General features: G+C 59.4%; 2 protein-coding genes across 3 annotated transcripts; both read right to left on the reverse strand.

Annotated features, from left to right (window-relative positions):
• Positions 1–7,741: 7,741 nt before the first annotated feature.
• Positions 7,742–14,192, reverse strand: ABHD17A (abhydrolase domain containing 17A, depalmitoylase). 2 transcript variants are annotated; one of them, XM_058821057.1, is made up of 5 exons: positions 14,107–14,192; positions 11,831–12,320; positions 10,348–10,542; positions 9,456–9,635; positions 7,742–8,634 (listed from the first exon to the last, which is right to left on the reverse strand). In XM_058821057.1, exons 2-5 carry the CDS (start codon positions 12,133–12,135, stop codon positions 8,409–8,411), a joined length of 906 nt encoding a protein of 301 aa, XP_058677040.1. In that variant the 5' UTR covers positions 12,136–12,320; positions 14,107–14,192; the 3' UTR covers positions 7,742–8,408. The 2 variants fall into 2 exon arrangements, with proteins under 2 accessions (XP_058677040.1, XP_058677039.1); XM_058821056.1 differs by lacking the exon at positions 14,107–14,192 and having other exon boundaries at positions 11,831–12,485.
• Positions 14,193–16,473: 2,281 nt separating this feature from the next.
• On the reverse strand, positions 16,474–26,489 carry LOC131568778 (AN1-type zinc finger protein 5-like). The gene is made up of 7 exons (XM_058820851.1): positions 26,365–26,489; positions 25,782–26,061; positions 24,553–24,726; positions 23,460–23,553; positions 22,538–22,656; positions 21,034–21,144; positions 16,474–19,367 (listed from the first exon to the last, which is right to left on the reverse strand). Exons 3-7 carry the CDS (start codon positions 24,701–24,703, stop codon positions 19,219–19,221), a joined length of 624 nt encoding a protein of 207 aa, XP_058676834.1. The 5' UTR covers positions 24,704–24,726; positions 25,782–26,061; positions 26,365–26,489; the 3' UTR covers positions 16,474–19,218.
• Between the last annotated feature and the right edge of the window lie 417 nt (positions 26,490–26,906).

Here is a 26,906-nt window from a genome sequence, read left to right on the forward strand (position 1 = left end):
TGTCTGTTCAAACCCAGACTGGGGCATCCACAGCCTCTGGGAATCCCCTGGCACTGCCCCTGGTGGGGGCTCAGAGCAGGGAGACTCCACCTGCAGCAGGTGAGGAAGGTGCACAAGGAGGAGCTGGCCTTGGCCAAAGGGAGGGACGAGGGAAAGATTGCAGAGCTGTGTTTTGTAATAGTGTTAAGTGAAAAAAACTTCACTTTGTTTTCCAAATTTGGCACAGGCTGCTGCCTCCTCTTGCCCATTGCTCCCATGGCATCCCAGCAGAGCCCAGGAACCAGCACTGAGCAGAACCAGCAGCTGCTGCTCCTGGGAAAGCTGAATCATCCCTAAAGAGCTTCTAAAAACCAGGAAACCTCAGGAGGTAAGCTGCCTTCCCTCGGGCAGAAACCCTGCCCTGGTACTGGGGAGGGCTGTGCTGAGACCCCACCCAGAACTCCCCACCAGGCCTGGGAGAGCAGGCTCATTTCCCCCCACAAAAACAGAGTGGTTTCATTTTTATGGTGTGGTTAAATCTATTTTATAGAACTTCAGCTGTAACAGAGAAGCTTCAAGAAAGACACACACATAAAAGTTCAGATACATGGGGTATTTCCCTGCTTTATCATTCTCATCCTGTGCTTCTTCAACTCACAAACCAGTAAAATAAAGTGGTATAAATGAAATGAAATTAAATAAAATATAAAAGAAACAAAAATAAGAAAAAAGATAAAATAAGAAATAGAATAGAATAAAATAAGAAATAAAATAAAATAAATAAAATAAGAAATAAGATAAAAAATGAAATTAAATAAATTAAAATAAGAAATAAATAAGAGATAAAATAAATTCAAAATAAAATAAAATAGGAATAAAATAAGATAAAATAAGAAATAAAAATTTAAAAATAAAATGTAATAAATAAAATAAAATAAAATAAAATAAAATAAAATAAAATAAAATAAAATGCTTGTTTCTGCCCAGGTCTGGAGGCCCCCACATGGAAATCCTTCCCAAAATTGATGCTGTTCTTGCTGTTGCCTCCTCACTAAGCTCAGCTAACTGGGATACCCACTCAGCTCCCAGTCAGGAGCACTGGGAAAGCTCCCAAGGCTCGCTGTGCACACCCAGGCAGCTCCTCTGGAAGCAGCACCCCCAATTTCCCCCACCCTGCTCAGCACCCCAAGGAACCCCTCCAGCCCTGCCAGGACCTGAACCCCCCCAGTGTCCTGGACTGACCAAGGGACCCCCAAACCTCACCCCAGCACCTCAGAGCTCCTGAGCCTCTGCAGAGAAGGGAGGGGACCCCCAGACAGTGAGGGGACCCCAGACAGAGGCTCTGATTCCAGGGGAGGAGGGCACGAGCTGGGACAAGGGGGCACAGCACAGGGTGGGGCTGTCCCTGACCCTGCAGGGACACGGGGACAGGGGTTTGGTCCTCCCCTCCCCAGGAGAGCCAGGCAGGGGCAATGTCACTGCAGAGTCACCCCTGGCACTGCCCTTCCTGCTGCTGGGGGACACAGGGACTGTCCCCTGTGATAGGGACACACCACACTGTGCTGGGGGACACAGGGACCTGTCCCCAGTGACACCACACTGTGCTAGGGGACGCAGGGTGACACACTGTGCTGAGGAACAGTGACCTAGAGACCTGTCCCCTGTGACAGGGGGACAGACTGTGCTGGGAGACACATTGTCCTGGGTGACAGTGACACAGTGACCTGTCCCCTGCAACAGGAGACATCACACTGTGCTGGGGGACACAGGGACCTGTTCTCTGTGACAGGGGGACACCACAGGGTGCTGAGTGACACAGAGTGACAGAGAGACGCCACACTGTGCTAGGGGACACAGGGTGACACAGGGACCTGTCCCCAGAGACAAGGGGACACCACACAATGCTGGGTGATACAGGGACCTGTCCCCTGTGACAGGGACACACCACACTGTGCTCACACTGTGCTGGGTGACACAGGGTGACACAGGGACCTGTCCCCAGTGATAGGGACACACCACACTGTGCTGGGGGACACAGGGACCTGTCCTGGTGCCAGGGTGGCCTCATCCTTGCTGGGTGTCCCCACACTCAGGACCAGCGGTGGCCCAGGAGCAGCCCCAGGGCTGCCAGGGGGTCACTCCTGGGTCCCTGCCCCCCCAGCTGCTCCCTGCCCTGCCATCCACCCCAGCTGGGGAATGGGGTCGAGTTTTGGGAGAAGAACCCAAAAAAATGGAAACCAGACACTGGTGTGAGCAGAGCCTCCCCCAGAGACCCCCAGTCCCTGCTCCTTGCTCTGCATCACCTCATCTGAGCTCCCAGGACGAGCTTCTGCTCCCCAGGGGGGAGATTTTCTCTGAATCCTCATGGGAACATTTCCAGCCTCAGCACGAGGTGCCAGAGGGGTTTGTGGAGCTGGAGAAGGGAACAGAGCTGGGAGAGCAGGAGCTGCCAGGACATCCTCACCTGGGTCACACCTGCCCAGGGATGGGCTCACCAGGAGGGTGACATCGCTCCCAGCACTCCCAGTGCTCCCAGCACCTCACCCTGCTGCCACCCTACATTTAACACCCCATGGTCATGTCCCCCATGGGAGTTCCTTCCCAGGCAGGGGTTCTCTGTGACACCCCATAATGCCATCCACATCCTGGGTAATGGCCTGGCTGCTGCCTCCCCCTGCCCAGCCCCAGCCCACGGGGTACCAGCCACCCCAAAGGGATGCTCCAGCCCCCCACGGTTCTTCTGGCACCCCAAAGGGATCCTTTCCCCTCCCCACAGGTGTTTCCAGTTCCCCACATTCTTCTGGCATCCCAAAGGGATGCTCTCCCTTCCCCAGGAGATGCTTCAGCTCCCCATGTTCTCCTGGGCCCCCAAAGGGATCCTTTCCCTTCCCCAGGGGATGCTCCAGCTCCTCACAGGTGTTTCCAGCTCCCTACAGATGTTTCCAGCTCCTCACATTTCTTCTGCCACCCCAAAGGGATGCTCCAGCTCCCCACAGGTGTTTCCAGCTCCCCACATCCTTCTGGCACCCCAAAAGGATGCTTGCCCTTCCCCAGGGGATGCTCCAGCTCCCCATAGTTCTTCTGGCACCCCAAAGGATGCTCCAGGTCCTCATGGGTGTTTCCAGCACCCCACAGTTCTTCTGGCACCCCAAAGGGATCCTTTTCCTTCCCCAGGAGATGCTCCAGCTCCTCACAGGTGTTTCCAGCTCCACACAGTTCTTCTGGGCCCCCAAAGTGGTCCTTTCCCTTCCCTAGGGAATGCTCCAGGTCCCCACAGTTCTTCTGGCACCCCAAAGGAATGCTTTCCCTTCCCCAGGGGATGCTCCAGCTCCTCACAGATGTTTCCAGCTCCCCACATTCCTCTGGCACCCCAAAAGGATGCTTTCCCTTCCCCAGGGGATGCTCCAGCTCCTTACAGGTGTTTCCAGCTCCCCACATTCCTCTGGCACCCCAAAAGGATGCTTTCCCTTCCCCAGGGGATGCTCCAGCTCCTTACAGGTGTTTCCAGCTCCCCACATTCCTCTGGCACCACAAAGGGATGCTTTCCCTTCCCCAGGGGATGCTCCAGCTCCCCACAGCTGCTCCTGGCACACCAAGGGGCTGCATCCCACCCCCTCCTCCAGGACGTTCTGGTCCCTCTATGGGATTTTCACCCTATGGGGATGCTCTGGCCCCTACAAGGATGCTTTGCCTTGGCCGCTACCAGCCCCCCAAGGAACATTTCCGTCCCGCAGGGTGTCCCAGCCCGGTGCGGGGTCCCAGCCGAGCTGTCCTGGCGCTGTCACCGCGGGGCTGTGGCGGCCCGTGGGCCTCCCTTGGCCGTCCCAGCCTCCAGGAACGCTCAGGCATAGGATGACAAAGGGAAGCTCACAGGGGGCAGCGGGCCCGGCCCCGCACTCCTGAGAGAGCTCCTGTGGACAGAGGAGAGACGGGAGGGGACAGCGAGGGGGGCTGGGGGATCCCGGGGAGGTGGGAGATTCTGGGGAGCTGGGGGGATTCTGGGCAGTTGGGGGATTCTGGGGAGATGGGGGATGTGGGGAGCTGAGGGATCCTGGGAAGTTGGGGAATCCCAGGGAGCTGGGGGATCCCAAGGAGCTGGGGAATGTGGGGAGCTGGGGGAATTCAGGGGAGCTGGGGAATCCCAGGGAGTCGGGGGATCTGGGGAGCTGGGGGATCCCGGGGATCTGGGGTAATCCCAGGGAGCTGAGGGATCCTATGGCATCCTGGGGTTCCCATGGAGCCAGGGGAGCTGGGGGGTCAGAGGGAGCTGCAGAATCTGGGGCTGCCCCACATCTCCAGGAGCTGAAAGCAGCCCTGGATGTCCCTGGCACAGCCCTGGCAGGGCTGAGGTCCCTGGGGTGGTTTGGGAGGTGCAGGAGGAGGTGCAGGGACTGCTGTGGAACCCAGGGTGAGGAGAGGGGCAGAGGGGGTGTGTGCACATCTGTGTGTGTGTAAGTGTGAGTGTATGAGTGTGTCTGAGTGCATATCTGTGTGAGTGTGAGAGGATGAGTGTACATCTGCGTGTTGTGTATATGTCTGTGTATGTGAGTGCACATCTGTGTGTGTGTATGTGTGTGTGTGTTTGTGTGTGTGTGTGTGTACATCTGTCTATGTGCAGGTCTGTGTGTGTGCAGGTCCCTGTGTGTCTGTGGACACCTCCTGTGCGTGTGTGCAGGTCTCAGCAGGGCTGTGCACATTCCTGTGCGTGTGCACACGTGTGCAGGGGCCCCTATGTGCACACCTGTGCATGCACACGTGTGTGCTGTGTGCCCACCTGTGCACAGGCAGAGCAGGGTGGGGCCATCCCATGGATTCCCACCCAGGCCCAGGGTCCCAACCCAGCTCAGGGACCTTCATGAACCACAACCACCACCTGCCACCCCTGTCCCAGCCCCAGCCAGCAGGGCAGGGCTGGGTGCCCCCCTGGATTCTGGGTGCCACTCATGAGTTCTGGGTGCCCTCTCAAGGTTGTGGGTGCCCTCAGGGTTGTGATGTCCCCAGGGTTCTGGGAGTCTCCAGGGCTGTGGGTGCCCTCTCAAGGGTGTCCCCAGGACTCTGGGTATCCTCTCAGGGTGTTCCCAGGATTGTGATGTCCCCAGGGCTGTGGGTGCCCTCTCAGGGTGTTCCCAGGGCTGTGGGTATCCCCAGGGCTGTGATGTCCCCAGGGCCATGGGGGCCCTCTCAGGGTGTCCCCAGGGTTGTGGGTGCCCTCTCAGGGTGTCCCCAGGGCCGTGGGTGCCCCCCTGCCCCCCTGCCCGTGTCTCACCAGGGAGGTGCCGCCGGTGTCGCGGTGCAGCCTCGGGCTCGTCGGGCTCTGTGCTGCTCGGGGAGGGGGACACAGCTCTGCTCCCACAGCTGTCCCCATTGTCCCCACTGTCCCTAAGGCCTCCACCTCACTCAGCAGAGCCAACACATTCCCCCCTCTCCTTGTCCTTTCTGTCTCCTTCCCTCCACCTCAGCCAGCACCGCGCTGTTCTGTCACCCTGGCATCCTCTCCCAACGCTGCCCCTTCTCCCAGCCCGACCTCCGAGGGATCCTTCCCCTCTGCCCTTTTATACCGTCTTTGTTCATATGACAAGCACGTGGAAAACCAGAGCAGAGCTCGGAAAAAAGCTCCTTAAGTTGCTTTAATTCAGTTTCCTGGATCCCATGACTGAGCTCGGCCTCTGAGCGAGGTCTCATGACTGTGGCACGCAGGCCCCGGCCATCAAAAGCCTCATTTATGCCCCAAATGAGACTTAAACCCCTCTTGGCCGGACCCAACATCCCCCATGCCCAGCCTGGGCCCCTGGGCGCCCCTGGCTGGGGGCTCCAAACTGGCCAGAGGGACACCTGCCCTGACCCTGCCCTGCTCTGGCCGCAGGAGGGACTCTGGGGGCACTCAGGGCCTTGGCTCTGCCTGTCCCCTCCAGGAAAGGACACTGCAGAGTCCCCATCCAGGGACCAAAACTGTCCAGCCCTGTCCCCCAAAAAGTGTCCTGCCTTCACCCCAAGCTGCAACACCAGAGGAGGGGACAGAAGTGTGATCCCAAAGGGGACAGAAGTGCTATCCCAGTGGCTCATGGCCCAGTCTGACCCCAGGTGGGGGTTCCTGTGCCCAGGACCCCCAGCCCATGTCCCCTGAGGCCCCTGCAGCTCTCATGGGCTGAATGCTCCTCTGTCCCTCCCTGCTCCAGCTGCTGAGTGGGGATGGAGCCTCATCCTGGGCCAGATCCAGACCATGATCCCAGTCAGGGCTCCCCACCATGGAGGTGGCACCCAGCAATGTCCATCTCCATGGACTCCCATACTCCCAGCCTGCCTCTGGACTTTGGGGATCAGGCTGAACTTTCCTGACCTTTTGCCTTTGTTTTAGACTCAGACACAGGAAAAACAACCTTGAGCCACTTCAACATCCCCCCAAAGCCAAGGAGCTCTGAGCTATCCTGCTGGCGAGGCAGAGCTGGCCTGAAGCATCCGCAGCTCAACAGGAAACAGCAGCAGTAAGAGGATAAAAATACCCTGGGTGCACACAGAACGTCTCTGTGCCAGGATTAGGGAGCCCTGGGACAGTGGGGCCAGAGGGAGCTGGGCTGGGAGGCTTTGGCTTCCCACACACGTGTGAGCCCAAGGGTCCTAAACCACCTGGCCACTGCTGGGATGGGGATGGGGAAGGAAGGACTGGGGGATTGTGCAGGGAGAAGCCAGACATCCCAGCTCCTGGACCCCAAAATCCCCCTGGGAATGAGTGAGGCCCCCTCCAGAGCCACCCACTCCTCTCCCAGCTCCAGCACAGCCCCAGCACCAAGGAAGGCTCATCCCTCCTGCTCTGCTCCTGGGGGCAGAGGGATCTGTGGGGAGCAGGGGGTCCTGTGCCCCCCACCTCGACCCCCCAGCCCCAAACAATGGGTGCATTGGAGTGCTCAGAGCGTGGGGGTGCAGCAGCCCCCCCCCGCCTGGCCCCTGAGCCCCTAAGGAGATTAAATCCCTCCTCACATGAGCCTGGCGGGCCCCAGGGCCTCTGTCGGGGACAGGACAGGGACAGGGAGGGGAAGGGCTCAGCAGTGTTTTGCTGTTTGGGCTGCGGCCAGGGATGTCCCAGGGGCAGGAAAACACACAGATAGGCAGCTCTTCCTGAGGTGGAAGAGCAGGCACTGTCCCAAAAATCACCAACCAGAGCCTCTACCCTTCCCTGGGGCAAATTTCCTGTGTGCTGGTGGGAGGACTGTGGGACACCCCTGCACCTGCCCCCACGGTCTGAGCACCCCCAGAATCACTGAGGTCCCCACACAGCTCTGGTCAGAACTGGGCATGGAGCAGGTCAAAAGTAAGGTTTCCTCTCCCAGGACCATCCCATGGACCCCAGAACCACCCTGTGTCCACCCTCGCTGTGCTGGCCTGGTACAGAGCAGGACATGGGGATGTCCCCCTTCCCCTGTGGCACACCCAGCCCCAGGAAGGCTGAGGCCATCCTCCACCTCTGCACCTGTGGGACCCCCTAATGACACAGGAGGGGGGAATGGGCTCCTGCTGTCCCCAAGTCCCACTGGACACAAAGAGCTTTGGTACCAGGGGCCAAGGGCATCTTCCCTGCTCCTGTTGGCACCTTGGGGTCACCCAGTCCCCAGAGGAGGGTGACAAGCACTGGGGACCTGGCCAAGGACAATCTTGGTAAGGTGCTGAACAGGGGGAAGGCTGAGGGGCTGGACACCCTGGGGCTGGCTCAGGAGCCCCCAGGGGTAGCCAGGGAAAGGGCACACACAGGTGAAACGTTAAACCTCTGCTCTTTATTTGCTGCCTGCCTCCCATGCCCCGAGGAGGTTTCCAGGGGTGACCTGAGCACCAGGAGTGCTCTGGGAAGGCCGAGCAGCCCAGACTGGAGGAGGTGTGGGGCAAGGGGGCACCTCCTCCATGCATCCCCATCGTCCCCGTGGGGACACGGCTCTGCCCCAGCCGGGGTGAACACCGGGCACGGCCAGCGCTGGGCCCGGGAAAGCTCCGTGGAGAGCAGGAACTGCCACCTCCCGTGTCCCAGGCACGGGGACACCGCGAGGGGCCGGCCCAGCCCCTCTCCAACTCGCCTTATTGCTATGGTCAGAGCAGCAGAGCGGCCGGGAGGGACTCGGGACGTCGCCGGTTTGGGAGAGGGGACGAGGACGTGTCTGAAGCCAAGGATCCACCCCCGGAGGGTGGGCTCATGTCTCTGGGGAGGGGCAAGGAGGGAGCTGCCGTCTCTGGCCAGTGATGCCAGCAGCGCCAGGCTGGCACCAGCAGGGAGGAGAGCTGTGCTCACATCTGAGAGCAAACACTGTCCATTGCAGGGCCTCCTGCCCTCTCCTGAGCCTGGAGCCGAGGCTGAGCAAACTCATTACAGCTCCAGCAGCAGGGACTGGGGAGAGCTACTGGGAGAACTGGAGAAACAAGCAGAACCCCCCTGCCTGTGGCCCTGGCTAGTTGCGTTGGCTGGCCAGCTCCTGGGAGATGAATTTCCGAAGGCGCTCGAGGTACTGGCTGTAGAGTTCAATGTCATTGTGCCCTGCCCCGTCCACCCACAGCGGCTCCACGGCCTTGGGGCAGCGCTCAAACAGCGCCAGGCCGTGCGAGAAGTCGATGACTTCGTCCTCTGTACCGTGGATGATGAGCACAGGAGAGGTGATTTTGGAGATCTTCTCGATGCTGTCAAAAAGGTGGATGGGGGAGAGAGGAGAGAGGGGGTGAGCACAGGGAATGAGACATTTCCACTCCTCCTGCCTCCAAAACATCCCCTGGGACAGGGACCAGGAAATTCTCTTTGATCGTGGCAGAGCACAGGGACAGGGAGGGACACAGAGCTTCTGCCAAGGAAAAGATCTGCCCCAGTGTGACAGACAAGGAGCAGACAGCAGTGACAACATCCCCGTGGGACCTCAGCAGGGCTGATGGGAACTGCAGCAGGACAGCCCTGCCCTGCTGAGCTCTGAGGAAGGGAAGCACAGGTCCCAGCCCATCACAAAGGCCATGTGAGGCCACCAGGATGCAGAGCGTGGGCTGGTGGCTCCAGCCACAGCTTCCGGCTCAGAGACTGTCCCTTGAGCCCCACGGGCCTGGCTGCAAGGGAGAGGCAAAGGAAAAGCTCAGCCTCTCAGCACCCCTCCTGAAATCTGAAGAGCAGGAAATACCCCAAGGAATTACTCTTGGGGGACAGAGGGGTCCCAGGGACACCCAGGGCTTGTGACACCTGACAGGGGCCAGCAGCACAGCCCCAAAGCTGGTGGGCAAAGTCACTGGGATGGGGTGACCAGGAGGTGATGGCACAGGGGAGTGGGGTACACACATGGCACGGGGAGGGGGCACAGTGACCCCAGGCAGGGCTACAACTCCCAGAGGGCCCCAAATACAGGGCAAGAAGATGCCAAAAGGGGATATTTAAACCTATCACAAAAAACGGTCCCCTGGCTGTAAGCTGCTCTGGGCACTGCCCCTCCAACCCCCCCATGCCCCCTGCCCAGGGCACTCACTTGGGGAAGGCATCGAACCAGTAGGTCTTCTTGGTGTCGGGGAAGGCGACGCGCATGCCGGAGGTGAGCGGGGAGTGCAGCACGATGGCCGCACACTCGTAGCGCGAGGCCAGGTCAACCGTGGGCACGGTGCCGATGCTCTGTCCGTACAAAATGATGTTCTCCGGGCTGATCCCATACCTGCATGGGACAGGGCAGCTCAGTGGGCAGGCAGAGGCAGCTCAGGGGTTACTCTGTGCTGGTCACTGCACCCACAAAGCTCCCGGCAGGTCTGGGGTCTGTCTGTCCCCCGATTCTCCCCAGCTCCTCATGGCTGGGCCCAGAGCAGCTCCCTGAGCTCCCAAAGGACCAGGGAGCAGCCAGGGCTGAGCTGCCAGCTGAGATCTGGGGGATGTCAAAGCTTTCCCTCACCAGGTCAGAGTTACAGGGTGTTCAGAGCCTGGACTGCAGCCAGTGGGGCAGCCCCAGCTCTGGATCACACCATGAACCAGGCCTGAGGAAGAGGAGGCAGAGCCTGGCATGGGGCTGCATCCCAAGCCTGGCAGGGGAACCAGAGCTGAGCCTGGCATGGGGCTGCACCCCAGGCCTGGCATGGGAACCAGAGCTGAGCCTGGCATAGGAACCAGAGCTGAGCCTGGCATGGGGCTGCATCCCAAGCCTGCCAGGGGAACCAGAGCCGAGCCTGGCACAGTGACATAGGAAGCACAGCTTGTGCCAAGGTCATGGCCCGCAGCATCCCTGCCCCTTGAATCCCCTGGCTGCTCCCTCTACAGTTTTCCAGCCACCCCTTCCTGTCTCCAGCAGCCCAGGGTTCCCCTCCTGGGTGTTTCCTGTTTTGCAGGCTGCTGAGCCCAGCGTTTTCCTGCAGGGTTTCCACGCTGTGCCCGCTCACCGCGTGCGCAGCGCCTGCCACGCGGCGTCGATGTCGGAGTAGAGGTTGCGCTCCGAGGGCCGGCCCGTGCTCACGCCGTAGCCGGAGTAGTCGTAGGAGAAGATGTTGCAGTTGATGCGCGTGCCCAGCCCGATGTAGAAGCTGCTCATCTGCCCCAGGTCCACGGCGTTGCCATGGGAGAAGAGCACCGTGTACCTGGGTGTGGGTATGGAATGTTAATCTGGGCTCTGCTGGAGCTCCAGCAACCAAACCCTGCACACAAAGGGCCAACACCCCTCCAGCCACCAAGGGAGCTCCTTGTGACACCCCCAGACCCTTCCCTGACAGAGCCAGGGGCTCACTCCCAGCAGGAACAGGCAGCTTGATGATTCTGTTGAAGTTTTTGAGTCTATTTTTGGTAAAAAGCTCAGGATTTGGGGCCGTTTGCCCAATGGGGATTTCAAGTAAGAATTCTGACAGCGGGTTTTTTCTCTCCTGAGCCTGGCAAGACACCAGATGCTGAGAGAGAAGTGAATTGTGGGAGTGACAAGGCACAAGAAATTTCCACCATAAGGGGAAAAACAATGTTAATCATAAAAATTAACACTAATAGCAGACTGATGAGAGCTTGGCTCCCTTCTGCCAGAGGGAGGGAGCAGGACTCACTCCCTGCTGAGCCCCTGCAGCTGGTCTGAGGGGTCTGTGGCCAGGCTGAGCCTCCAATCCTGACCTGGATGCCCAGGGAGCCCCAGATGGAGTCAGTGACAGGATGAGCTGGGGGAGGTCAGACAGCCAGCAGCACCTGATACCCCAGGTTTGGCAGGCCTGGTTCCCCCCAGCCCAGGTTCTCCCCTGCAGTCTGGGATACTGCTCCTTGAGGACCTGTTGTTGCTGGGAGGACATAGGAAAGGGGTCAGCTGGGGTGACATGGCCACCCTCTGCACCTGAACCCCCAAATTATGTCACTGCTCAGGGAGCAGCAGCCAAATACCCTCCTGGCAGTAGGAGGGGGTCTCCATCTCACACTCCAAGGTGCCAGTTCAGACCCATGGGAGTGACCAAACCCCTCCTGGCTTTCACTTCCATCACTGTTCCTTGAGGAATCAAATGTCCCTGTGAATTTGACTGAGCCAGGCTCTCCTGCCTGGCACATGGTCACCATGGGGAGAAGCAGCTGTTGCCGCCATCCTGGTGCCCCCAAGCTCCGTGCAAATACCTGGAGCATTGCATCACTGCCATGACACAGGGGCCTGTGAGACAGCCTGGGGAATCCCCACACCCCACAGCCTCAGCTTTGCCTCTGCTCCTGCTTTAACCCCACTGCCAGGGCGGCCAGACCGGTCCTGGGAGCGCAGCTCACCTGTCCCATTGGAGCCTCCAAAAGCCCGGGGCAGGGCCAGGCAGGGCCAGCTCCTCCAGCCAGGGGGAAGAGGGGCCAGGAGCCCCCAGGGCAGCCCCGGGGCAGCCCAGCAGAGCCCCAGCCGGCACACCCGCCGTGACTCACCTGGCGCCGGGCACGCAGCGGACGTACATGCAGCCGACGCGGTTACCCCGGCTGCTCTTGGTGACGAACACCTCGATGTTGTCCAGCTCCCGCTGGGAGTACTGGAAATCCGCCCTGTCCTTCAGGTGCAGCTTCCAGCGGCCCGCGGCCCCGCGCAGGGAGCCGGTGCTGCCCACGGGCTCGGGCTCGGGCACCATGGCGTAGGTGGGCTCCGGGGGCAGGAAGGCCAGCTTGGCCGCGATGCGGCTGGGGCAGGGCGGGCAGCAGAAGAGGCAGCACAGTTGGCTGATCGACAGCCCGTTCATGGCTGAGGCGGGAGGGGAGGCGGCCGCGCCCGCAGCGAGGGAGGATCCCGATCCCACAGAGGCCGGCAACGACGCCCGGCCCGGAGACGCCCCGTCCTCAGCTGGCCCTGGGCACGGCTGGCGCCGGCCGAGCAGCGCGGGCCGGGGCTGCCGTGTCCATCTGTCCGTCCGGCGGCTGCGGGGGCCTGCGGGCAGGGCGGGGGATCTGAGGGCTCTGTCTGTCCCCTCTGTGACCACTCGTGTCCCCGCAGTGTCCCCCCGCGTTCCCTCCCTGCAGGCCCCCCGCAATCCGAGCTCCTGCCACACTCGGCAGCCCACGCGGAGGGGGCGAGGACGAGCGCGCATCCCACACACGCCACCCCCACGGCAGCCACACGGCTGGTGGGACAAAGGACGCGGCTCCCCCGGGGCCACCCAGGCGCTCGGGAGTGCCGAATCCCGAGGAAAAAGGGGAAAAGGGAGAGGAAGGGGGGAAGAGGAAGAAAAAAAAAGAAAGAAAGAAAAAAAAAAGGCAACTATTTTCTGCAAGTTTGGGCATAGGCTTGAGCTGAGGAATGTCAAACCAGCCCACACCCCGAGGAATTCGCTCCATCTGCTTCCGAAGGCCTGAGAAAGGGGAGGAAAGGGTGGAAGAGGGATATGGCACTGAGGCTGGGATTTGGCACTGAAATAAGCCAAAATACCGGGAGTGAAGGGATGCCCCGCGCCCCGGTGGGAGCCCCGTGACCACCCACAGCAGGGCCAGGCCGGTGTGACACCGGGCACGTGGCCGCCGTGTCCCTGCCGGGGCTGGCACTCCCGGGGCAGGACGGGGTGTCCGGTGGCACTACGGGCACTCACACCGCGTGTCACACTCGTGCCGTGTGTCCCGCACACGCTGGGACAAAGCCAGGCACCAGCTGGGGACAGCCCGCCGTGGGTGGCCAGCCCTGCCCGGCCCCTGCCCCGACCCACCGCACACACACCGACCCCACAGCCACCGAGGGGGGATCTCTGCTGTACTGAGCTCTGTGGGGCTCCCACCACGGACTGGTGGGGCTTCCCCCTACCCTAGCAGAAACGGGACCCTCACCCGGCACACCCTGACCGGGCTGTGGGACCCCTACCCTGACTGCAAACACGTTTCCTTCCATTGCCCGCTGCTGGCCTCCCCCCAGCACTGACCCTTCCCCCCTCCCCAGCAGTGAGTTCTCCCCCTCGCTGTCCATTGTGCAGACAAGCATGGAGACCCCCCCCCCCACACTGACCCCCCGACTGCTGTGGGCCCCAATCTCCTCTCTGATCACTGGGGGACGCCTGAGCAGTGGGACCCTTCCCCGATCACTGAGTGCGTGTCCCCCACAGCCCCACAGGACCCGATCCCCCCAGTGACCTCCTCGAGACCCCCCCTGACTATTGAGGGGGTCCCCGTGCGCCCCCACTGCCCCTGCCCTCACCGCCGGCTGCGGGACACGCCGCCCACCGGAGCCTCTCCCGCCCGCTGGGGGGGCTCACCCTGCCCGGCCTCTCCCCTCCCCTGCCCGCTGGGGGGTCCCGCACCCTCACTGACCGCCCCAACCCGACACTGACCACTGTATCCCCCATCACTGACCGTATCTCCCCCTCGCCGACCACTGCGTCCCCCCCTTCACTGACCACTCTGCCCACCCCTCACTGACCACCGTCTCCCCCCCACACTGCCCACTACTTACCGCCCTCACTGACCACTGTCTCCCCCCAACACTGACCACTCCGTCCCCCCCTCACTGACCACTGTGTCCCCCCCACCGTGCCCCCCCAGACTGACCACTGCGTCCCCTCCTCACCGACCAGCGCGGCCTCCCCCGCGTGCCGGGGCCTCCCCTCCCTCTGGCCGCGCTGGGGACCCCCACCAACACACCGTGACCGCCTCACCGCCGGGCTCCGCTCCCGGCAGGCCTCCCCCGGCCCGTGTGCCGGTCCCCGGCCCGTGCGGCCGTGCCCACCCGGTACCTGCTCATCCTCCCGGCCCCGCTCGCCGCTGCCCGAGGCCCCGCGGCCGTTGCGGCCTCCCAGGCGGGGGCGGCGCTGGCCCCGCCCCGACCGGACGTGACGCCATCGTCGCGCGCCCGTTGCCATGGGAACAGCGCGGCCGCCTCATGGCGGGGATGCGGCGCGGCCTCTGCTCGGCCCCTGGAGCCCAAAATCCCAAATGGATCCCAAAATCCCAAATGGATCCCAAAATCCCAAATAGATCCCAAAAGGGACCCGGAGATCATCCAGGCCGGCCTTGGGCACCTGGAGCACCTGGAATGTCTCCGGAGAGGGAGACTCCACCGCCTCCCTGGGCGGCTGCTCAGTGCTCTGCCACCCGCAGTGTAAAAAAGCTTTTCCTCACGTTGAGGTGGAACTTGTGGTTTAATTTAATTTATGGCCATTGCACCACTGGAAGGGGTCTGGCACTCACGTTGGAGATATTTAGGTGGATTGGTGAGATCTCCTCTTGTTGGACAATATACCAAGTTTAAAATTTTTATTTCCTAACTTCAGCCACGTTTGTTCGCCTTTGCCCCGGGGGAAGGGAACGGCAGTTTCCCTCCAAAGCATTGCTCCACCAGGAACAATGAGATCGGCATCACAGGGGCCGAGAGATACACGAGAGATAAGGGCCATCAAGGGCCATTGGCGGAACATCAGCGAACATCTACCCCAAATTAGGAGTGAAGACCTAATTAACATCAGAGGCGAGGAAATCCGTATCCAGTAGGAAACCAAATACTAAGAACTGCGCAACTCAGGACCAATGAACATTAAACCGATGGATTTCTATGGGTTTGGGACTGTATAAAATTTGACAAAAACTGAGAAGTTTGAAAAAAAGTCATGGAGTGCGGTCCCCTGCGGATGAAGGGCAGCGGGGGAGCCCTGGGGGCCGGCAAGTGGGAGAAGGAGGAGAAAGAGAAAGCCCCGATGCCGGAGCAGATCACGGGCAGCGAGGAGGAGGAGGACCAGGTGGAGGACGAGGAGGAGGAGGACGAGGAAGAGGAGGATGAGGATGAGGATGACGAGGAGGAGGACGAGGAGGAGGAGGAGGATGACGAGGATGAGGAGGACGAGGACCAGGAGGAGGAGGACGAGGAGGAGGAGGATGAGGACGAGGAGGAGGAGGACACAGAGGAAGAGGATGAGGAAGAGGATGACGAGGAGGAGGAGGACGAGGGGGATGAGGAAGAGGACGAGGAGGATGAGGAAGAGGACCAGGAGGAAGAGGAGGAGGAAGAGGATGAGGAGGAGGATGAGGAGGACGAGGAGAAGGACGACGATGAGGAGGAGGACGAGGATGAGGAAGAGGAGGAGGAGGATGACGAGGATGAGGAGGACGAGGACCAGGAGGAGGAGGAGGACAAGGATGAGGAGGACGATGATGAGGAGGAGGATGAGAATGAGGAGGAGAATGAGGAGGACGAGGACCAGGAGGATGAGGAGGAGGAGGATGACGAGGATGAGGATGACGAGGAGGACGACAAAGAGGAGGACGAGGACCAGGAGGAGGAGGACGAGGACAGCTGGACAAGCGCACGCTGGCTCAGATGGCCTTGGAGAAGATGCAGGAGAAGCGGCCAATGAGGGGATCCTGAAGAAAGCCGAAAACCCGCAAGCAGCGAGTGGAGGAGTTCAGCGGCACTTGGATATTCTGATCAGCACTGCGACATCCCAAAGGCAGCTGGACTCCATGAACGGGCTGCTCGTCACTGCTCTGCAGCTGGGGTTGCTTTGTATCGATGTAAACCTGCCTGTTCTCCATATTGTTATACTCCCAAATGTGACTTCGGAGTTTTGTGACTTTAAACTGTCTTATTTTTATAGTCTTTTTTAAAAAAACCAAACATCCAACACTCTCTGTCTTTTCTGGATTAACCAAGCCCAGCTCCCGTGGTCTCTCCTCATCAAAGAGAAGCTCCAGACCCCAAATCATCTCTGGAGCCTCCACTGTAGCTCCTTGTCCTTCTTGTCCCAGAACTGGACAGAGCACCCCAGATGTGCCCCCCAAGCAGAGGGGCAGGGTCCCAGTGTCCCCCTGGCCCCAGGACACTCTGCTGGCTCAGTTTGCCATCCCCCAGCACCCCCAGGTTCCTCTCTGCAGAGCTGCTCTCCATGGGTCACTCCCAGCCCGTGCTGGCCCCTGGGGGGTCTACAAGGACTCTACACTTGCCCTTGTTGACCCCCCCAGGTTTGCCCCCACCCAGCCCCTCAGGGTCCCTCTGGATGGCAGCAGGGCCTGCAGGTGGATCGGTCACTCCCCTGCTCTGAATCACTGTGAAACCCGATCAGGATCTGATCTGTCCCTCAGCAGAGGGGCTGGAGGAGGTTCTGATGCCTCGGGACAGCAATGGGGACAGGGGGCTCTGCTGTGCCCACCAGGCCCTCGGAGCTCTGCCTTCATCCAGGCCCTCCCTCCTGGCCATCCTCCCCCATTTCCCGTGTGTCTCCCCACAGAGATGTCACCAAGCCAAGCCTTGCTGAGGTCAGTCCCGGTGCCACACACACCCCAAATGCCCCACGTGGATATGGGGAAGGGGAGGCTTTGCTGTCCCAAACCCCCTTTCCTGCCCCAAGGGGTGACAGCACACAAGAGGGAACCCAGGAGAACCTCAGAGCCCCTCAAACCCAGCCAGGGCTTCCTGCTCATCCAGACTTGTCAGGGTTGCAGTGACCTCTGGGGATCACCCAGCCCAGCCCCTGGTGGGTTTGAGATGTGGGGGTGCAGGTCTGATCCCCAGCCAGCTCCAGGTACTGTCAGTGATCATCTACAGGTAAACTGAGGCACAGAGCCCCAGAGCCACCCCAGAAGAGCCAAGCCAAGCCCCACAGACATCCCTGCCTGAAACAGAGCACCCACAGCATCCAAGCAAACTAGACTGTGTTGTATTTACACTCATGGACAGGGAGGGAGAACAGGGAAAGGGATGGTGCTGGAGAAGCAGGTGGCTGTGGGCTTTCCCAAGGGATCCATGGGAGCTGCTGCACTTCCCTGGCGCTGGTGGCTGCAATTCCTGCATCCCCCGAGGCTGAGGGATCATCCTCAGCCAAAAGCTCAGTGGCAAACCCAGCCTGGCCACGCACCAGCTCCAGCTCCCAGGTGTGTGCAGGGCTGCAGCCACTTGCCTGCCCCAGACATGATGTCAATGTTATCCAGAAGGAAAAACCTGAGGAAAAGGCTGGTGAGAGGCAGCCTCACTCCTCTCAGTGCTGGAGGGGTGTTTGCAGCAGTTTGGGAGGTTCAGATGCTGCTGGCAGCTGGCACAGAGCACACACTGCTTTGGCTGGAGCACACTGCAGACACCAAACACTCAGAGGGATCCCCCAGCAGCACCTGGGCAGAACTGCCACAGGGAGGGCAGGAAAACAGCCCCTGGAAGGAAGGAGCTGCTGAGATCTCCCCCAGCTGGGACCTGCAGCTCTGCTGACACCGAGGGAAAGCTTCCAAAGCGTGGGATGGCCAGCAGAGTGGGACAGAGGCTGCTGCTTGTCCCCTGGGACACAGCCGGGTTTCTCTGCAAGACAGCCAGAGCCCCATGGCCACAGCCCCGCTCCTGGTGTTCCCAGGAATCCCCTGGGCATGGCAGAGGCTGTGGCTGTGCCCCAGGAGCCTCTGCCTGCCTTGTGCTGCATCCCAACAGAGCCCTCCAGGTGCCCTTTCTGCAGTGGTACTAAGTGGCATTTGGTTTTTCCTACACCTCCCTTCCTGTGTGAGTGTGTGCACCCCCAGAGCCTTCCAAGTGGCTTTGGGGTTCTTGAGGCCTCTGAGGATGTTCACTGTACCCCAAAGTTCTCCTTCTGCCTTCCCTTGCACCCCAGAGCCCTCCCTGGGCCTTCCAGCACCTCAGAGAATTCTCTCAGTGAGCCCAGAGCCCTCCAAGCACCTCTCCCTGCTCCCTGGGTCTCTCCATGGGCATTTCTGAGCCCCCACCTGGACCTCTGGGCACCCTGGGACCCTCCTTATGACTCTCCCTGTGCCCCAGTTCCCTCTGTCTGGCTTGCAGAGCATCTCCTGGGGACCTGGCCCTGCCTCTCAGCCCACAGGGAGGGAGGAGGCAGAGGAGGGCGGCTGGGTGGGCTCCCTGAGCTCTCCCCAATGCCAGCATGGCCCACATGGGAGGAGGGGACCCCACTGTCACCTGGATGCAGGGACAGGTCCAGAAGCAGAGGTGTGGGGACCTGAGCTTTGTGCACAACCCTGATGAGAGCGACTTGTGTAAGGCAGAAGGCAGGGAGAGAGGAGAGAAGAGAGAGGGGAGAGGAGAGAGGAGAGAGAGGAGAGCAGGCACAGGCAGCACTGAGGGACACACACCTTGCTGGGAAAGCAGCCGGGGTTATCCAGGGGTGCTGGAGCAGGAGGCTGGAGCAGGGGTGTCCCTGCCTCCCTCCCTGTGGGGAGAGGCACAAGGCAGCCAGCAGAACCTTCTGGAAGGTCCTGCCCTGCCCACCTCACTTCAAGCCACAAAATCTCTTCCCTGTGCCAGCATCACTGCTCAGCTCCCTTGGTGCTTCTCCAACAGCATCAACAGAGGGCGGGGAGAGGGGTGTGGGGTGCTGGAACTACAGAATCAACTTCTCTGCATGGGAGAGCAAACACCTCCCGGGGAGCAGACGGCAGCCTGGCTGCCAGGATCCCCCAGCTCCCGGGGCTGCAGGCAGAGGGACAGAGCCCAGGCTGCTCAGGGACTGCGGCCACAAGCCCTGGGTGGTTTGCAGGACTCGGAGTCGCTGGGAAGGGAAAGGCTGAGCCCGGCTGAGCCCGGCTCTTCCCACCGTGCCCAGCAAGAGGCGAGTGCGAAGGTCTCAGAGCCAGAGCAGCGGGGCAGGACGGTCCCTTTTCCTTTGGGAAGCTGGTTGAGAACACATCAGCTGAGCTGTGGCTGTCGGGCAGGCAGGGAGGGAGAGGAGGAACACAAGTGGCTGCCGGAGGCGCGAGGAGGCCCCGTGTCCAGGTGCCGGTTTGTGTGCGCTGCCGGAGCCACCCTCGCACCGCCGCGGGGGCTGGGAGGAGGAGGAGGAGGAAGGCTGGGAGGAAGGGGAGGAGCACCAGGCAGCCTGGCTGCAGTTCGAGCTGCTCGGACCCCTTCACAACTTCTGGATCTTCTCGGCGATAACGATGGGGTTTTCCTTGCGGATCTTCTCAGCAGCTTCTGCCTTGTAGTCGTAGGGGCAGGCGTGCATGTCAGAGTACCGGTGAATGGCACAGAACAGGTTCCCGCAGCGGCAGTCGAAGCCTGAGGGGAGGAAGAGCAGAGACAAAGCAACATCAGACCCCATCCAGCTGGGCAGGAAGGCAGCAGGGCCTGGCTCCTTCCTGCCATGCCAGGAAATGCCACCAATGCAGAGAGAGGGCCAAGGGAAGGGGGGCTGCAGCTCCCCACAGGCCAAAGGGACTCTTCATTCATGGGTGGCTCTTGGCTTTGCTCTGGCCCAGGAGCTCTGTGTGCTTTGGGCAGCCCCAGCTGTCACATGGTGGGAAAGGCTCCCAGAGCAGCTGCTGTCCACATTTCCCGGGGACAAGGGACGAGCCAGGCACTGCACAGTGCCAGACTGTTAATCCAGACCAGGCTCCCCAGGCAGCCCGAGCTGGAGCTGAGCCCTCCAAGCCAGCCCAGCTCCCCAGGGTCACACAGCAGCAGCTGGGCTGACCAGCAGCAAGCAGCAGAGCTGTCACCACCATAGGATCATGTCTGAGCTACTTAGGCTTCAGAATTCCCAGTTTAGTCACTTCACTCAGGGACAATGCTCAGAGTGCTACCATTAACACAGCACACTGGGAAAGCAAGGCAGGGGATGTGCTGCAGGACAGCAGGGAATCCATCCTCTGTCCCTTCATGTTTTTCCAGCTATAGGCCCACAAACACCTTGCTCCAAGGTGCCAGTTTACTCCTGGTTTAGAAAAATAATTTTATCCTAAATGCCCTGAATTCACAGGAGTACTCTGTAAATTGAATCCTAAAGAAGAGAACTTCTCATAGTTTAAAGGAAACCCTCATCCAGGAAAACAATCCTCTCTGCAACCTGAAGACTGGGCAGAGAGCACCCAGCCCAGATCCCCATTTATAAACCCACCCCTATTCTAGGACAGTGCCCATGGATTTCCAGGCAAGCTCAGGTTCAAACTTTCCAGTCTAGACTTGGCCAAAGCCTCTTATATCCATGAAAACAGCCTGCTGGATGCCCCAAGCAGGCCACAGAAGCAAGTGCTCTGCCAGAATAGCATGACCTGCACAGCTCCAGAGTTAACTTTCTTCCAGAGAAGCACTAAATGCCAGAGATAATTTAGGGGAATGATGTTTTTATTAACAAACCACAGCCAAATTAATTGCTTCACTTTCCAGAAGCTGTTTTCCCATTGATAGCAGTGCCCTGACACCATCCCAGCACTTCTCTCTCCAGCTTTACAGGCTGCATGCTGAGAGCCATCCTGCTCTCAGGAAGCTAACAGTGGAAATCAGGCAGCATTAACAAATGGGATGAGTCTTGGAGAGGGATTTTCCATTTGGGTCTAGCTCAGTTCATGTCACTGTTACGAAAGCTTTACCACAGACCTGACCGGGAGCGGATTCCGATCCACAGCAAGCTCTGCCTTCCTCTACAGCAGCTTCTGCCAAGAAGCAGGAACAACCAAGAGGTGCTGCTGCATCCAACCCTGCTCCCAAGGGCTGCCAGGACCCTGGCAGTGAGTGGGATGCTCCCAGGCTGCTGCCTCAGCCAGTGCTGCTGCAGGTCAGAGCTCTCCTCCCTCCTCTCCTGCAGCACCACAGCTCCAGGATGGATTTGGGGGGAACCTCCATCCTCTGACCCTCCAAACCCAGCAGCACCACAGCACTGTGCTCACAGGGCTCTCACTCTGGGCTGCCTGGGGCACAGGGAAGCTTTCCAGAGGCAGGCACTCACCAGTCAGCCCAATCTTCTTCCGGCAGGTGAAGCAGCGATTCTTCTTTGGTTTCGGTTTTTCCGAAGCCGTCTTGCCCTCAGCCGTGTTCTGGGATATCTCAAGCAGGGTACCTGAAACAGAGGCAAGAGTTTTGCTGCCTTTCTTGATAAACCAAATATTCATTTTATTATAGGAGCTGCTTGAGGCTCTGATGACTCTTTGTGTGCCCTGGCTGTCATACCACAAACTGTGAGATTTGCCTTGTTCCACTGAGATCTCCACCTCACAGCTTTCTCTCTGTTTCAAATGCCTTAAATCCAAAGCTGAATTGGCCACTGGACAGTGACTGGATAGTCACTACAGCTCAGCTGCTGTACAGCAACACAGCTGTCAGCTGAGCCCACAGTTAATCTTCGCAGGGAGAAAAAAAATTAACCCCTTGTAAGTACTACTAATTATTTTTGCTGACTCTTATGTAAGTGTTCCCCAAATGTAGGTCTTAGAATGCTTTACACAGATATCCATCACTGCCTCTAATCTACCAAAGGGAAAACTGAGCTCTGAAAGCCAGATTGTTAAAGGTCATTGATGCTTAGCAGGATTTCCTCCAGTACCTAAGCAGGTTAGAGAAGTCAACAGGAGGGAGGAGCTCCAACTGCTCCTTGGAGCACCTGTGGTGCAGGCTGCTCTGAGGAGACAAAACAGAGACAGCTTTGTGGAGCTTACCCTAAACAGCCTCCTAAAAATTACACAGGCAGATGAAAGGGGCAGGCTCTCCCAAGCCTCTTTTTAACAGCCTCTCACCTGCCTGTTGTAAATTGCCCCCTGGGCTTGCAGGCAAGCAGAGATTACCTAACCCACAATGCCCAGCCATGTGTGGTGACTAGAGCCTGGCTTTTTAGCAACCAACAGCTCCCGGGCTTTTTTAGCTTTCAATGCAAAAGCTGTCAGCTGAGCAAAGGAGGGTGTCTGCATGCACATCACCTGCTCATGGCATCAGCTGGAGGATGTGCCACACTGGGCAGTGCCTCTGCCGCTCCTCCCTGTGTAACGCCCCCCGAGGGACAGCTCCCCCACCACACAGGGTGACAACAGCAGGCCTCCAGTACCCCCAGGCACTGCCACAAAGGAGTCACCTCTCTGCAAGGCTGGGATGGATCCCTCTCCCTGCCTCCCCCTCGGGAGCTGGCAGGGGAGTGCCGGCAGCGTCAGGCTGTGGGACGCTCCGGGCTCGCTGCCATGCGCTGGGAGAGGCGTCATGGAAGATTATCCTCCTGCCAGCCACTCCAGGGCTGGCAGCCACTCAGCCCTCAGCCCACAGAGCAATCTCTATCAGCCTGCCCTCGAGCACTGCATTTGCTCTCCTCCCTGTCACCAAAATAAGTTTCCTCCTCAGCTCTCAGGTGTGTCTTTACTGCCGGGAGGGGACACACCCCCGGGCTCAGCAGCTGTCCCTGCTGCTCCAATGGACTCCTGAGCTCAGTGGCTCTCAGATCTGTGCAAAGGACAAACCAACCACCCTACCTGATGAGGAAGAAGCCGATGAGGCTTCATCTGTCTTGCTGAATTCCTCTGTCTCGTTGCTGGTTTCCTCTCTGGATATGCTCATGGCTGTCATCTGATGGGTCACAGGAGTCTGAGCGCTGGGAGCATGTGCAGCAGACAAACAAGAAGAGAAAACACAAGTATTTTCATTCGATAGACAGTTAGTTATGTGGGAGAGACCTTCAGCCCATAAAGTTTATTTCCTTATATTCAAAAGTAGGTCAGGAGCACAGCAGGTCAATTCCCCTTGAGATCGGGGATCAAAGTTCTTTATAGACATAGATGGAATGAATCTGTGATGATCTCAGTTTCCTTTTGCACCCAATTACATCTCAAAGACAAGGCAAAAGCCTATCCAAACAAGTCCAGGGGGAGAAAAACACAGTTATGAGTCAGGGCTGTAATGTGATGGTAGAGCTCAGTGCAGCTCTGTCCTCCTCCCCATCAAACAGGCCCAAGGTCTCTAATCCTGCTGTCACAGCTTCCAGACTGGGTCACCAGCAGGTGCTTTCACTTAGAATCACACGACATTCTGAGCTGATGATCCTCGTGACCTTTCCAAGTCCAACTCTTGGCCCTGGACAGGAAAACCCCAAAAATCCCAATACCTGTGACTGAGCAGAAACTGAACAGTTGAACAGAGCCAGGGACAAACAAGGTGCACTGGCTCCAGGAGAACCAAGATAATTTACTACCAACCCTCTGATACCTCACTCTACACATCAGACATCAACAGCAGCAGATTGAGGGACATTTCAATCTTCCAAATAAACCAGAGTCATAACACAAAGTCTGACCCAGCCTGTTCACAGTCATATAAAGGATAACAGCCTGTCCCTTGTGTTCCAGAGCTGGATTTCAGCAGGGTTTAGATCCCCTCCCCTGCAGACTCTGCCCCTACCTGGCTTTTGCATCCTCAGGTGTGGAGTCTCCCTCTGCACACTGTCCTGCAATGGCCTCGGGGGCCATGGGGCTGCTGCTGGGACCACTGGGTGCTGTGAGACAAGAGCAGGCTTGGTCAGATCTCTGGGCAGTACCAGCCAGTTCCTCAGGTGCTGGACAGTCAAGGAGAAAGCAGAACAAGCACTTCCAGCAGGCCTTACACTCCTGTTCCACACTGGAGCTGGGAGAGCACACCCCTGTTGGGATCACTCCCATATCCCTGTTCCTACTCCAAATTTGTGCCAAATTTGGGACTCTGTGGGACACCAGGGCTGTCTGGATCTTGAACCCAATGGCACTTTGTAACTTCTCCAAGGTGTAAAAACCAGATCCTCATCTGCTGAAAGGAACAGGCTTCAACAGACACATATGGGTTTGTGTCAGCTGAGGATCTAAGCTGGGGTCTTAGGAAGAGCCTTTGTCAGGAAAAGTCATGTTCCTGAGCATATTTTGTGTGGGTGACTCAAGGGAAGCCATGATGAATTCCATGACTCCCAGGAATAAACTGTGGAAGAACTCTCAGAGGCATTTCTCACTCTGTACGTGTGGTACTGCACAAACCCCCAGCAAAAGAAATCCCTGCTCACATTTGCAGAGAGCATCCTTCCCCTGCTCCCATCCCAAGTGCAGGAAACAAACCTTGTAAGTCATGGCTTTTAGATATCACACTGTTAAGATAAGAATATGATAAAAATAGGCCAAATAAAACTTCATTGTGAGGCTTTGTCATGGTTCCCAGCAGTCAGCACCTCATCAGGGAGCAGGAAATAGCTGAAAGCTGGGATCACCATTAGCACATGTGAAATTCTACAGTTTACTGGGAGGTGCTGGCTGGCATGGGGCTTCACAAACTGGTGAGACTGGGAAGAAAGCAAGTGCCCCTCCTGACAGGGAACAGAAGTGCTTGAGGGCTTGGGTCCTTGGGTATCCATAGAAAGGGAAAGATGATTTTTCTAGGAGGGGGTAAATCTGCTCGTGGCCAAAAAGTTGATTGAACACAGTTTGGACCCAGACACCCATTTAGGACAGATTTCCAAGAAAAAATCCTCTACCTGGAGGGCTTATCCGGTCACTGCTCTGCTGCCTCTGCAGGAACTCCTTGTAGCACACGGAGCACATGCCGTTGGTCCGGGGGCTGCCGTAGAAGCCGCAGCCCGTGGTGCACAGCAGAGGCACCTGCGTCTGGTTGGTCTCCTGAGCCATCCTCGCCCCTCCGAGGCACCGAGCTGCAGCCAGCAATCACAAATAAACAGCTGTGAGGGCCTGAGCACCCGGGCATTGTGTGCTGCAGCTGATCAGGAAGGAGCACAAAGGATCCCAAGAGAGCCGGGTTCCTGCACGTGCACAACCACACCAGGCCCCCAGACCCTCGAGCACTCAGGGTTCCTAAAATCCATGTCCTGGGGCCCTAAGTCACCCAGAGCTACCCAGAGCCAGACTGCAAATCCAACAGGAACTGGCTCCCAGCTCTCCCTGCTGCACCACGAGGCTCCCTAAACTCCCGGTGACACACGAGCACGTCAGACCCCAACAATCCGCTCTGCACCGGTACCAAATGTGCCCCCACAGCACTGCTGATGCCCCCCCCGAACACCCACACCTCACACGCCCAGTGCAGGCCCAGTCAGTCACATTTTGGTTTTCATTTCGAGCCTGGTTTAGTTTTTTTAATTCTCAGGAAGATGACGCAAGCGATGCAGAAAGAACCCACTGACGCTCTGCTCTGACATACGTGGGTAAGGGGGATGTTAGCATGATTAGGCTGGAAATAAAGATAAGGTTTTCTTTCCAGCAGTAAGATGTGATTCCAGAACACCTTCCCAGGGAAAACAGCTGACACGCTGAAACCTAATTTTAAATTTAATCTTAATAATTTCTCTCTGGATCACATGCAGTTACCTCCAACCCCAGGAACCGGCCCCTTCCAGCCACACACGGTGTAGCATTTACAGGGCCAAACCCACCACAGTGCTCCAAATGAGAACCATGAGGCACAAACAAAAACCACACACAATTCCAATGTGTGTGGACAACGTGGCTGCAGCCAGTCCAACTCTGACACAGAACAAGGGGAGAGGATGTGCGCAGGACCGTGGTGGGTGCGGGGGGCTCCAGCTCGGGCACAAAGCCACGGCGTTGGTACCAGGAGCTCCCAGCAGTGCTGCCTTTGTGGGGTGCATGAAGCACCCACGACCTCCCAGCCAGCCCTGCCGCTTCCCTTCCTGCTCCTACAAAACTTGCCTCACCGAGGGAATAAACAAGAAAAACACGAAACCATTACCCTGCCAGGAGCGCTCCCGTGGGACGGAACCGGATCACCTCTGGTTTATCCCTCCTTGTCCTCAGCTGGGGGATGCGGGTTTCGGCTCCGCACCCGGGGGTCCCCCGCAGAGCTCAGACCAGCGCTCCCATGGCCACACCGGGACCCTCCCGGCCCGAACCGGCCTCTCCTCGGGCACTCGCAGCCAGGGCAGCCCCGGCAGCCGCGGATCCCTCGGGGGTCCCGGCCGGCGCCCGCTGCCACACGGACAAACCTCGGGCAGCTGTTGTCGATCGAGTCCCTGCGGAGAGAAGGGGCCGCGGGCTCAGCCCTCCCCGAGCGCCGCACGGCCCAGCCGGCCGGACGGGCCGAGCCGCGGCCCCCGCCGTGCCCGGGCGGCCCGGGGCTGCCGGGACCCCCCGTCCGGCCGGGGAGAGACCCCCGCCCGCCCCCTTCCGCGGCCGGCCCCGGCCCGCCGCCCCCGCCCGCCGCGGCCGGGCCCCGCGCCCCGCTCCCGGCCCGCGGCGCTAATCGAGGCCGAGGCTGCGCGGCCTGCGCGGAGCGGGAGCCCCGGGCCGGGCCCCGCTGGCCGGGCCCCACTCACCGGCGGCGGAGGAGGGCGGGCGGCCCCGGGCCGGGCCGGGCCGGCCCCGGGAGGCTCAGGCGGGCGGCGGGCAGGGAGCGCTGCCGGGAAACATGGCGGGCGCGGGCCCCGAGCGCCTCCCCCGGGGAGGGCCCGGGACGGGGGGGACGGGACGGGGGGGACGCGAGGCCTGGGACGGGCCCGGGGGTGTCGGAGCGAGCCGGGGACAGGGCAGGGGGCTGCGACAGACCCCGGGGACACGGACGGGGCGCAGGGCAGGGGCTGGGGTGTGGGTGTGCTCGGCAATAGCGGAGCGGGCTGTGACCCCCCGGCTGTGGGAATAGGAGTGTGGATGGGCTCCGGGAATAGCGGGGAGGGGGCTGTGAGCCCTGGTTGTGGGGACAGGAGTGTCAGTGGGCTCCGGGAATAGCGGGGAGCACTGTTAGCCCTCCCTTCCTCGGCCATAGGGGCACAGGGCAGGGGCTGGGGTATGGGTGTGCTTCAGCAATGGAGGCGAGGGCTGTGACCCCCTGGTTACAGGGATTGCGGTGTACGTGTGCCCT

The sequence above is a fragment of the Ammospiza caudacuta genome, chromosome 28, assembly GCF_027887145.1.
Source record: "Ammospiza caudacuta isolate bAmmCau1 chromosome 28, bAmmCau1.pri, whole genome shotgun sequence".
Taxonomy (NCBI): domain Eukaryota; kingdom Metazoa; phylum Chordata; class Aves; order Passeriformes; family Passerellidae; genus Ammospiza; species Ammospiza caudacuta.

Bases quoted from the DNA above. Each gene is read 5' to 3' on its own strand.
- ABHD17A (XM_058821056.1), bottom strand. From the start codon at position 12,480: ATGCGCGCTCGTCCTCGCCCCCTCCGCGTGGGCTGCCGAGTGTGGCAG. The intron at 10,543-11,830 runs GTGAGTCACGGC...ACCCACACCCAG, and splicing joins CGCTGCGTGCCCGGCGCCAG to GTACACGGTGCTCTTCTCCC. The intron at 8,635-9,455 runs GTGAGTGCCCTG...CCTTTTTGACAG, and splicing joins TGGTTCGATGCCTTCCCCAA to CATCGAGAAGATCTCCAAAA.
- LOC131568778 (XM_058820851.1), bottom strand. From the start codon at position 24,703: ATGGCTCAGGAGACCAACCAGACGCAGGTGCCTCTGCTGTGCACCACG. The intron at 23,554-24,552 runs GTAGAGGATTTT...CTTGTCTCACAG, and splicing joins TGACCGGATAAGCCCTCCAG to CACCCAGTGGTCCCAGCAGC. The intron at 21,145-22,537 runs GTAGGGTGGTTG...CCTCTGTTTCAG, and splicing joins ATCGGCTTCTTCCTCATCAG to GTACCCTGCTTGAGATATCC.